This window comes from Hordeum vulgare, chromosome 6H (genome assembly GCF_904849725.1).
Source record: "Hordeum vulgare subsp. vulgare chromosome 6H, MorexV3_pseudomolecules_assembly, whole genome shotgun sequence".
In the NCBI taxonomy this organism is placed as follows: Eukaryota; Viridiplantae; Streptophyta; class Magnoliopsida; order Poales; family Poaceae; genus Hordeum; species Hordeum vulgare.
In genome coordinates, this window is record NC_058523.1 from 557,513,861 (window position 1) to 557,525,953 (window position 12,093).

Below are 12,093 nucleotides of genomic sequence, written 5' to 3' on the forward strand. Positions count from 1 at the left end.
TCAACACGCCAAACAACCAAGATATCACATGGTTTATAATCAGTGTTACATCGTTCGGGTTACCAAACACGCAGAGCAGCGACCAAATGAACAGAATAAATTACAGGTCCTAGATGAAGCACAAAGGTCTCAGCACCGAGCGCGTGCAAGCGACCGGGCTTTCTCCAGTTCAAGAGCTTATTGCTTTACTATACCTTTCACCAAGTCAGGATCATATATGACAAACTAAAAGCGTAAATGTAAAACTGCGTTGAGTCGTTGCTCCCTCGCCATCATCGAGGGGGCGCCTTGTATAGTCCCGCTAAACCAAAAGAAAACAGCCCCAAGGGCAGGCTCTTAGCTTTACCTGCTGTAGATGCAGGACCCTACTTTGAAACTCAACATGAGAATCATGGCCGAGACAAAGAAGAGGTACAGGCCGCCGCGCAGCACCGTTGGGACGGTGCTCACCCGTGTAGTGGCTGGCTCGTCGTCGAAACCAATCAACTTCGTGGACACGTTGCTCTCCACGGTGAAAGAAAGGAGTAGGTTGAAGACTCCATTCTTCTGCAGGGGCCAGTTGTCTGAGTTGCCGGTGAAACTGTGGTCGCCGAGCTGGACGATGCCCGCCGTGACACGAATCTGACTAGGCCCGCTGAGCGCGGCGATGGATTTTCCTGTGGTTGGTGGGAATTCCGAAGCCATTGCAGGTGGGGCTGGATATGAACCCAGCATGTTTGCGAACTTCCCAAATCTTTTGCCAACATTGTCGTCCATTGGCAAATCTTGAGCAAGAAAATACACAGAATCTTATAAATGATGAGTTTGTCCGGTGTGCATTCACCGATTGCCTAAGAAGAATTTGGAAGCATGGAACTGAATATCTTAAAACTGTACCTGTAACCATGCTGTCTGGATAAAGGTTCTCACGGGATCCAGACGAGGACGCGCCATATTGAGCCTTTGCTTCATCCTGCAGAGAAGTAGCACCATAGGTGATCACCAGCAACGGGTTCTTTAGCCTAGACTTTTTGTTTAGGAATATAACGCAAGAGTAACTTGTTACTTCTTTGAAGCATACCTTTTGGTCAAAGTCCGATGCTGCTGGAAATTGAGAATTAGAGCCGTCAACTGGGCCCAAAAGATCTAAACTGAAATCGCCCTCTGAGGCATTTAAGAGAGACATGATGTCATCATCAAAGATAGAGAGATCGTTCACATTTGCACAATCATCCTTTCCATCTACCCATTTGTGATCGCTTGATGCTTCATAAAATTGCTCGTTGTCACCCACTTGCTGTGGAAATGACGGACCATACAAGTTCTGGTCATCTGAAGGACAAGCTTGCTGCTGTCCTGAATACAAGTTCTGGTCATCTGAAGGACAAGCTTGCTGCTGTCCGAAATATGCATTGGTATCATTTTCTGTGTCAAAGTACTCCGCATCACTAAGAGCCATATTGGCATGGTTTCGATTACCATAAGTTCTAATAATAGGATAATATGCCTGATCACCATTTGAAGGGTCACTCCACATGGTCAGGCCAGCCTGACGTACATATCCATCATCTTGATTTGGGCATCCAGACAAATCCGCAAGACTGAAGTGATCATCAATGGGACTCTGCTCTTCAGGTTCACCTGTATTGTCAACACTAACATCTGACACAGGCTCCTGCAGGATCTCATCCAGAGAAACATCACCGTCAGCATAGCTGCCCATGCCAGTCCCATTCAAACCTTGAGCTTGGAGAGGAGCAATTGCTTGGATAGGAGCAACAATTTCTGGTGGGATGAGCACGTCTTGGATCTGAATGATGGAAAACAGTAACAAAGTAAATATTGGTGTGTTCAAACACGAACAATAGAAAATGCTTCACAGAGCACTGGATAGTTGGTAACAAGAACAATTCCCATACAATAGGTGGAATTGTACCTATGCACAGAAAAATGCCAATATATGTAACCTAACTAGTTTCCACTGTCGACTTTGAGTGAAGACTGAGTTCAGCAGCCAGCTTAAGTGGGAGGCATGTAAAGTAGGTAATTAGCTCAACTTTTATCATTTGGAATTGAACTAACAGATGCATTCGCATGTCAATTGGGCTCTAGTTTTCAATTCGAGCTAACTAATATCTCACAGAAGAATAACGAAGACAGGATCTTACTTGCACAAGCTCATTAATTCCAGAAAATATGTTCTCATCTTCCACATTTGACTCCGCACTTGCAGTATCTGTGATCGCAAGCATTTCAGTGGATGTACCACTGGTAGGTGTATTCTCAATTGCATCATCCTCATCTTCCCATTCCTCCTCCATGTATGGTGCACCATACTGTGCTCCATTCTGAGGCCCAGATCCAACCTTTTGGAAAATCCTACACACCACATGCATATCCTGTGCAACCAAAAGGAAAATGAACATCATAATATCAAAGGAATTCTGCACTTTAGCAACACAAAAAATGGGACAGCTCCCAGAAACATATGATAATGGTATATACACAATGATGCATACTGCAAGGTTATTGTTTTTAAGAACCAAAGAGGAGGAACAACATTTTGATAATGCCATTAAGTAACTAGTTAATGATAAGTAATCAATATTATCACTATATAACATTAAACAAGGAGTGATAAATTCAGTGAAAAGCATGTTTCCAACCAACTAACCAGTTAACAACAAATTTGTCATCTCCAAAGGTCATCTACTTTAATATCCTACTGATGCTATAGAAATGGAACAATAAAACTGATGCAAAAGGCCTCCTCAACAGTTCCATGCAACAAGTAATGTCCTTGCTTAAATAGCCACAAATAAGCTCATGAACTGCAGCCCCTGGTATCCGAAGAGACGATGATTTAGTGAGGGGTCTTCACCTAAGATTGAGATTTCAGGAAATACCAGGAGTGATATTTGCTGAATTCCCCTCCCATGGTGAGGCGCCACTCCATGCAAGATAGAGCTAGATAATGAATCACCAACCTATAACCCAATCTGGCAATTATATAAGATCCGTCTTCTGAAAAACACAACCTTTTGGTCAAGAATTACTAAGATTGTAGAGCTAGACAGTTGACTATCAAAGCATAGCCCACTCTGGTAAGCATATCAGGTCAATCCTCTGCACCAATAATAGCACAGAGACAAGCCGCGGGTCAAGAATTTACTAAGATTGTAGAGCTAGACAGTTGACAATCAAAGCATAGCCAACTCTGGTAAGCATATCATGTCCATCCTCAGCACCAATAATAGCACCGAGTCCAGGCGCACGGCACAAACTGAACCTTCTGGTCATTGTAGAGTTAGACAGTCCATCCATATCGCTACTAACACCTAGACTGTCCAATTCAGTGTGGATACGCATTGCAGGCTACAGCAAACTTAACACGGCATCCCCTGCTTTCTCAAGGGATGATTGCGTATCTAGGGAACGAATGCTAGATCTGCAAACTTAAATGGTCAACTAACCACCTAAATACAGCCCACCCCAGCAAGCACATCATCAATCAGGTCCATCCCCAGCACGACTAAAACATCGAGATCGTCCACAGGTTAACATACATACCAAAAAGAAAGAAAAAATTAACAAGAGCGGCAGCAAGAGGAGGAGACCTGGGGCCCGTCGTTGTCGAGGAGGCGGTACTCGTGCATGACCCAGTTGGTGCGGTCGCCCTTGGGAGCGCGGCCGGCGTGGAAGACGAGCGTCTTCTTCATCCCGACGAGGCGGCCGCGGTGGGACACCTCGCGGTCCTTGCCGGTGGTCTTCCAGTAGCCGCGCGGGGTGGCGCGATTGGTGCGGTTGCCGGGGCCCCCGCGTCCGCCGGCGCCGGCGCCGGCCACCTTGCGGTCGAGGCGCGCGAAGAAGTACCACTGCGCGTCGCGGCTCCGGATGCGGGAGAGCGGCGGCAGGTCCCAGGGCTCGAGCCGGTAGAGGTCGACCTCGGCGATGGCGTCTATCCGGAGGCGCCGGCCGAGGACGCGGCGGCGCAGGTAGTAGGAGACCAGCTCCTCGTCCGTCGGGTGGAAGCGGAACCCCGGCGCCATCGGCACCTCCTCCGCCGCCGCCGGCGGGCTGGCCATCGGATCCGGCGGTGGATCGATCTAGTAGGGCGGGGAATTCGGGTCGGGGGCTGGGGTTGGGGGGATCGATCTAGGGTTTGGTTGGAGGGGAGCACGAGGAGGACAGAAGAAGAAGAAAAGTCGGGACGCGTGGGCTGGGTTTGGCGGGTGGGAGGCGTGGAAGAAAAGGGGACGCGTCTTTCTTTTTTCTTCTTCTTCTTCTGCTACTTGTTCTCGAAGGCTCTCGTGGGTTTTAATACGGTTTGGTTTGGTTTGATTGGAACGTGATGCTGTCTTTTTTTCCTTTACATTCTACGATCAAAGTCGTTTACATACATGAACAAACCTAACTCTCTCCAGCGGCGGCAGAGGTGACTAGGGTTTTGAGGGACAGCATCGGCGACCGCCCAATACTTTTTAGGCGGGACGTGTGCGGAATTCCGGTGTGATGGCGGCGGTGAGTACTGCGAGCGGGAGCTACGTCGACGAGGCCGTCGTTGGAGGAGGCGTTGGGAAAGCTCAATATTTCGGAAGAGGGGTCAGGCGATTCCTCTGATTATTGATGATCGAGTGGAAGGACCGCGGAAGTGGCTTCTAGCTGGGAAGGTCTTGTATCGGAACCAAATCCACATCCAAATCATAGCTAATGCTCTACGTTCGGTATGGGGAAACCCTAGAGGCCTTCAGGTTCGATCTGTTGGTGTTAATTCTTTCGTTGATGAGTTTGAAAATAAGAGAGACAGGGACCGGGTCTCGGGAGGATCCTCGTGGCATATTAGTAAGAATGATGTGGTCTTGGCTGAATTTGAGGAACACAGGAGGCGAGATGGGGTGAAATTTGACCGGCTCCATATTTGGGCTAGGGTGCTTAATCTTCCATACCACATGAGGAATGATAATTGGGATTTACCGATTGATAAGCAGAACGATGAACATACCTCGATGATGCAGTTCAATCATAACAGGGCTTCCTATGCGCAAGAGTGTCCATTGATGTGACAAAGCCAATCCGAAGATGGATTCTGATTGATTCTGCGAGGAGGAAGCAGGTGGATCCGTATGACATACAATATGAGCAACTACATTATTTCTGCTTCTCATGTGATCGCTTAGGTCATCTCCACTGCCCTACTCCGGTGCAGCGCGATGAGAACACATACCTGCCTTGTGGGTCGAACCTTCGGGTCCCTGATGATTCCAAGAAGACGGCGACCAGTGTGGATCCGCTAAGGGGCATAATTCAGAAACTAGCGGCAAACATGAATCTAAGAATTTCAGATCTCACGGTGATACAACCGATGAAAAGGAAGTCAACTCACCACTAAAGAATACGCATCAACAAAAGCGTAAGGGAGCACCAAATAATATGGTCTATAATCCGGTTGTCAAAACGCTCCAGTTAACAGAGGGAGACGGGAAGGGGTGTAAGTGCATCTAGGGCCCCTCACTGATTTTGGTGTATTGAAGACTTATAGGTTAAGAGACTAATGTGTTTGTGAGTGTACACGGGCTCTATAAGTCGCTGAGGAGTTTGAGTTATTCGAAGAATATCGACCCCTAAAAATGTATGTCTTCGGGTGAAGACTTTGGTATTTCCTCGAAGACTTTGAAAGTGAGGAAACTAGTGCGTCCGTGAAGAAATTGATGCGAGGACTTTGAAGCGTGAAGACTTCTATTTTCGTAGCTTCGTTTCCTGTAATTTTGTGTCATAGGACCATCATGTTGTTAAAGGGGGTTGAGGTAAAACTAAGGAAAAGTTTTCAAGTGATGCTCATCTCAAAGCCTACACACACCCAATCTCTCGAGTGAAGTTGTAGAGAGTTTTGTCAAGCAATGTGGCATCTATCAACAAGCCAAACATGAATTGTGCAAGAAACCAGGAATGTTACAACCTTTACCCATACCTGATAGTCATTGGCAAGAGATCGGTATGGATTTTATTGAAGGTTTTCCTAAGTTTGATGGATACTCAACCATTCTCGTGGTGGTTGATCGTTTCACTAAAGTGGGTCATTTTTTGCCTTTGAAACATCCATTCACTGCTGCATTAGTAGCCAAAGTTTTCCACAACAACATTGTCAAATTGCTTGGGCTGCCTTTGGTTATTGTGTCTGATAGAGACAAGGTGTTCACCACTGCCTTTTGGAAAGAATTGTTCAGAGTGTGGAGTACAGAACTTCACATGAGCACTGCTTATCATCCACACACTATTGGACAAACTGAGAGGGTAAATCAGTGTTCCGAAATGTACTTGAGATGTGATGTGCATGATTTTCCAACAAGATGGACCTTATGGATTCCTTGGGCAGAGTTTTGGTATAATACCACTTATCATTCTTCATTGGGTTGCACTCCTTACAAGGCACTCTATGGACATGATCCAAATATAGGGCAGCTGGTGGGCAATCGCAGCTCCAGCAATGCTGATGTACACACCTGGTTAGAGGAGCATACTCAACACACAACAGCACTAAAAGAACATTTGGCAAAGGCTCAGTGCATATACAAACACTTTGCTGACAATAAACGTTCAGAAAGGGTGTTTACTGCATGAGAGATGGTTTATTTGAGACTGCAGCCATATGCACAATCCTCAGTGGTGAACAGACCCTGCCCTAAACTAGCTCTGAAGTACTTTGGGTCATACAAGGTTCTGGACAAGATTGGAGAAGCAGCTTACAGTCTTGATATGCCCAGTGGAAGTTTGATACATCTTGTGTTTCATGTATCCCAGCTCGAGGGCCATGTGCGTGATCATACACCAGTATTCACTACATTGCCAAAACTGGTGGATTTATGTGTTCCTGGGATGTTGTCTGAAGAAGTTCTAGATCATCGTTTAGTGAAGAAAGGTAATGCTCCTTACCTCCAAGTTCTGGTTAAGTGGTCAGGGATTCCAGCCGATTCAACAACTTGGGAAGATTACGAGGTGGTCAAGGCAAAGTTTCGAGGTGCTCCATCTTGGGGACAAGCTGGTTCTTCAGGGGCGAGTACTGTAAGTACAATGAAGCTGAGGTTGAGCTCTCGATCAACTACAAGACGCTCGCTGGGAAGGAGCTAGAGACTTGGGCTCGCAGGAGCTATGGTTTCAAGGTGAATGGGCCATCGGGCCATGTGTGCACCTAGAGCCATGTAAGCTTAACATGACCGCATTGTTATCAGCAGAAGACCCGGGGCGTGGTCGGGATCGCGTTTGTGAAAGTGGATATTCGGTTCTCTCTTTCTTGCTGGCTACCTCCCTCTCGTTCTCCTACTTTACCCGTCTCTATCTCTCTCTCGCTGCTGATTTCAAATCTCGTCCAACCCCAAATCTCAAGCTCGATCTCGTCGCCGACCAGCTAGCCACCGCCGGTCGTGACAAAAAAGGTGACATCAGACCAGCAACTTCATTGAATATGGCATGCTTATATCATTTCATAATGTGGCCTTGCACTCAAGAATCAAATGGAATCATGATAGGCCGTTTCTTCTAGCTAATGCGAGTTCAAAATTGACATTATGGTTGCGCAAAATTGTAGTGTAGAAAACCTGCACGATATGCACATCTACCATCATGTACATCTGAATATACAGTGAAGCTTGTACTATGTGCAACCTAGCTAAATACAATCCAATGTAGGTGCAAAACTGAGGCAACTTAAAATATCAAGGGAGTTAAATCACCAAATATACCGACCAATATCTAACAAAAGAATTATTAACATCGGCATATTCTGTAGTAAGTTTATAAGCTACACTATCATCAAATCTTCTCGAAAACAGAAATGATGCTTTGCTAACAAGATGAAAAAAAATAGTGCAGCTCACTGTTATACATCACTAATCATAAATGACATAAAGCAGGAATGCTGTTCATATAGACAGTGATCATAAAATTGAATTTATATGTACTAATTTGTGGTCACTATAAGAGATGACTACGCACCAAAAGAAAACAAAAAGTATATGTAACTAAACCATAATGAGATTGACGCTTATTTGTATGGTTCGTCCATCCAATGTATGCCTATGTGTAACAAAAATATATTTGAATACAATATATGCTTTTGTTTTCACCACTGGAACACCATATAGAGATCACAAACATATGTTTTGTGGTGCAGGATTCTTGATATTGAATGCAAGCATCATGCCTAATACCAACCTGAGAATCACGTGTTCCAATGCAAAAATACTACTATAGTTTATCCTATTAGTTCCAGTAGTTTATCATAATAGTTCTCACAAAACTATCTGGATAACTATGCGGTGTCATCGTCATTTACCCATCTAAAGCACCAAACCGGACCGGGCTGATTCTGATCTACGCGAATTGAATTCGTCATAATTCCACCACGTCAACTTGCCACGTTGGATCCGACGTGGTCTGGGCAGACAACCAGTGACTAATACAATTGGTCGTAAACTCTACGACCTTTTCTTTTGGTTGTAATCTTCTACTTCCATTTGACAAAAAAATTCATTAAGTTTCATTAAAAAAGGTCAGCTTTTGACCAACTGTTTTTGTCACAAAAAAGGTCACAAATGAAAAACAACGACCTTTCAGCGACCAATATGGAGGGTCGCAAATTAACATATTTCTTGTAGTGCAAATGGGGGTGTGTTCCACAACAAGCCCCCCCCCCAAATTTTTTTTTGAGCTCTTGGATTGATGCCTCCAATTTTAACCTCTCAACATACTCATCGAGCCACTCGAAATGTCCACATTTCTTGAGAACCTGAAAAACGGGGGTCGGCGGCGCATAGGGTACGTAACCATCCCAAAGTTATATTTTCCGATCAATCTTATGAGATATTCCTATAAGTGTCACAAACAACACTAGTTCGTACTAAAATAACACCTTAAGATACACATCAACCAACACCCTAATGTCACCTAGATACTCCAATGTCACCACAGGTACCCATGGGCTTGATTATACGATATGCATCACACAATTTCAGATTCATCATGTTCAATCCAACACAAAGAACTTCAAAGAGTGCCCAAAGTTTCTACCGGAGAGTCAAGACGACAACATATGCCAACCCTATGCATAGTTTCCCAAGGTCACGGAACCCGCAAGTTGACCACGAAAATATACATCAAGTGGATCAATAGAGTACCCCATTGTCACCACGGATATCCCATCGCAAGACATACACCAAGTGTTCTCAAATCCTTAAAGACTCAACCTGATAAGAAAACTTCAAAGGGAAAACTGAATTCATCACAAGAAGATGGAGAGGGGAAAACTCCATATGATTCATCTATATTAATAAAGCTTGTGATACATCAAGATCGTGCCATCTCAAGAATATGAGAGAGAGAGAGATCAAACACATAACTACTGGTACATACGCTCAACCCCGAGGGTGAACTACTCCCTCCTCGTCATGGAGACCGCCGGGATGATGAAGATGGCCTCCGGTGATGGTTTCCCCCTCCGGCAGGGTGTCGAAACTGGCTCCCGATTGGTTTTTCGTGGCTCTCGAGGCTTGCGGCGATGGAACTCCCCATCTAGGTTTCTTTCTAGGGTTTTTGGTATTTATAGGAATTTTTAGCGTAGGTCTCATGTCAAGGTGGTGCTTGAGGGGCCCACAAGACAGGGTGCACCCCTGGCTTGTGGCTAGCTGGTGGACCCCCTCTTTCGCCGATATTTTTTATATTTTTGTCGGTATTTTTTATATTTTCCAAAAATATTCTCCGTAAATTTTCAGCTCATTCCGAAAAAATTTATTTCTGCACAAAAAACAACACCATGGTAGTTGTGCTGAAAACAACGTCAGTTCGAGTTAGTTCTAATCAAATCATACCAAAATCATATAAATTATTGTAAACATGGCATGAATACTTCATAAATTATAGATACGTTGGAGACGTATCAGCATCCCCAAGCTTAATTCATGCTCGTCCTCGAGTAGGTAAATGATAAAAGAAATAATTTATGAAGTGTGAATGCTAGCAAGGGCACAAGTTTGATCAATGATACTTCCAATCACTTTTTCTAGCATCAATATAAACCATAAACAGTAGCTCATCTCATAAAACTTCTCATGATCAAGTAACAAGCTATTCACATGTTAAAGTATAGACCAAAAAGTTTCTTGAAAACTAACAAACCATAATCCTAGTCATCGAACAATTGTAATTCTTCTTATTTTCGGGAAGGGTCTATGTAAGAGCTTTGATTTAGCAAATTCCACATACTCAAATATCATATAGTCTTCCATGATTATTGATTCTCAAAGCATATTTTAAGAACAAATAGCATGCATCGAACACAGAGGAAGATAGGGCCTTAATGTTTCGCCCCCAACTTATTTATCATATAGATAATTGTCAATAATAATAATTCATGATCAAATATTGTAAGTGCATCTAGTGCCCCTTAGTGATTTTGGTGGTTTGAAGACTTATAGGTTAAGTATCTAATGTGTTTATGAGTGTACACAGGATCTATAAGTCATTGAGGAGTTTGAGATATTTGATGAATATCGACCCCTAAAAATGTATATCTTCGGTTGAAGAAATTGGTCTGAAGCTGAAGAAATGAACCGCGAGGAATCTGCGATGAAATTGATATTCCTCATGAAGATATTGAAATTGAGGAATTCGGTGTGTCCTAAAGAAAATCATTTTGAATACTTTGAAGCATGAAGATTTACTCTTTCTATTTTAGTTTCTTCACACTTGAGTAATAGGAACACCGTACTGTTAAAGGGGGTCGAAGTTACACTTTGGAATGAATTTCCTCATGATGCTCAATCCAAGCCTAATCCTACCAAAAGCCTCAAGTGAGGAATACGAGTGACATGAGGACTCTCACAGTTGAGGGTTCTGACCGTTTCGATAGCCACGCCACATCATTGGTCTTATCCACACCAACAGTCATATTATTTAAGGGCATTAGTGTCAAATTATGTCGGGATGCTCCCAGGCTATAAATAGCCGCCCCCCACAACCATTAGCTGATTGGCTGCTCCGTTAGAAACTGACACTTGTCATAAGAGCAACCCAATTCCTCAGAGTCTTCGAGAGTAATTCATCAGTGAGGAAATAACCCAAACACCGAAACCACAAACCAAACCTAGTGATTGAGCATCACTGAAGAAGTTGTTCCTGTGTGGGACTGAAGCCTTTTACCTTTGAGGACTGTGCATCCTCCAGACGGTTAGGCGTCATGGTCTAGAGCTTTCCAGCAGTCAATTGTGGATCGTCGGGTGACCAAGTTTGTGAGGGTTTGGAAGTCTGCCCTGAAGACTTACCACGAGTGTTGGGCGAGGACTGTGTTCTTAGCCCAAGGAGAACACGGTAGGGACTATGTGTCCTTTCGTTTCAATACCAAGCCGCTCCAAACCAGATGTACGACTGTCACAACAGTTGGAACTGGGTCATCAACTACTGTCTTCACTGTGAAACGGGTTCTAATTCCTCAACTCCTTACTTTCCTCAGATTATGTGTTGATGACTTTCACTGCTACTGTTTGAAGAATTTGGTGAAGACTTTCTCTGAAATTCCTCAACCCCAAATTCTTCACGCTAGTTAATCCTCGTATGTATTCTGCGTGCCTGCTCACTGTGCAATCTGTTTTCACATTCCTCACTCTGAAAAACTGTTGTTGTGAAACTTTGCACTTCTGATCCTTTACTGTTTCCGCTGTAAGTTAGTCATCGGTGAGGAATTTTCTCAAAAGGAATTTACTCAGTGATGAAATTTTAAAAATCTCCTATTCACCCCCCCTCTAGTCGATATAACGCACTTTCAATTGGTATCAGAGCAAGGTACTCCCTTGTTCTGTGTGATTTTGGTTTAACCACCTGGAGTTTTAGTTATGTCGACTGCAGGCATGTTTAAGGTGACTGCAACATGTCCTACCTTCGAAGGAAAGAACTTTCCCTTATGGAAGAACAAGATGCAAATGCATCTATGAGCTATTGATAATGATCTCTGGTATATTGTGGAACATGGCGTCCCCATCATCTCTGCTAGTGTCTCTGCTGCTGATGTGAAGAAATTCAAGCAACTCGATTCTCAAGCGAAGAATATCATCTGCGGCCATCTGAGCC

The 12,093-nt window shown here is 44.1% G+C and overlaps 1 protein-coding gene across 2 annotated transcripts; it reads right to left on the reverse strand.

Moving 5' to 3' along the window:
- Positions 1-4,263, reverse strand: LOC123401021 (NAC domain-containing protein 78-like). 2 transcript variants are annotated; one of them, XM_045094736.1, is made up of 6 exons: positions 3,597-4,263; positions 2,886-2,966; positions 2,148-2,378; positions 1,061-1,789; positions 877-952; positions 1-764 (listed from the first exon to the last, which is right to left on the reverse strand). In XM_045094736.1, exons 1-6 carry the CDS (start codon positions 4,062-4,064, stop codon positions 343-345), a joined length of 2,007 nt encoding a protein of 668 aa, XP_044950671.1. In that variant the 5' UTR covers positions 4,065-4,263; the 3' UTR covers positions 1-342. The 2 variants fall into 2 exon arrangements, with proteins under 2 accessions (XP_044950671.1, XP_044950672.1); XM_045094737.1 differs by lacking the exon at positions 2,886-2,966.
- Positions 4,264-12,093: the final 7,830 nt, after the last annotated feature.

What these genes read in the sequence shown, in the direction of transcription:
- LOC123401021 (XM_045094736.1), bottom strand. Translation starts at nt 4,064, where the DNA reads ATGGCCAGCCCGCCGGCGGCGGCGGAGGAGGTGCCGATGGCGCCGGGG. An exon ending in TCGACAACGACGGGCCCCAG is followed by an intron (nt 2,967 to 3,596) that starts GTCTCCTCCTCT and finishes ATTGGGTTATAG; the next exon opens with GTTGGTGATTCATTATCTAG. An exon ending in TTCAGCAAATATCACTCCTG is followed by an intron (nt 2,379 to 2,885) that starts GTATTTCCTGAA and finishes TTGGTTGCACAG; the next exon opens with GATATGCATGTGGTGTGTAG.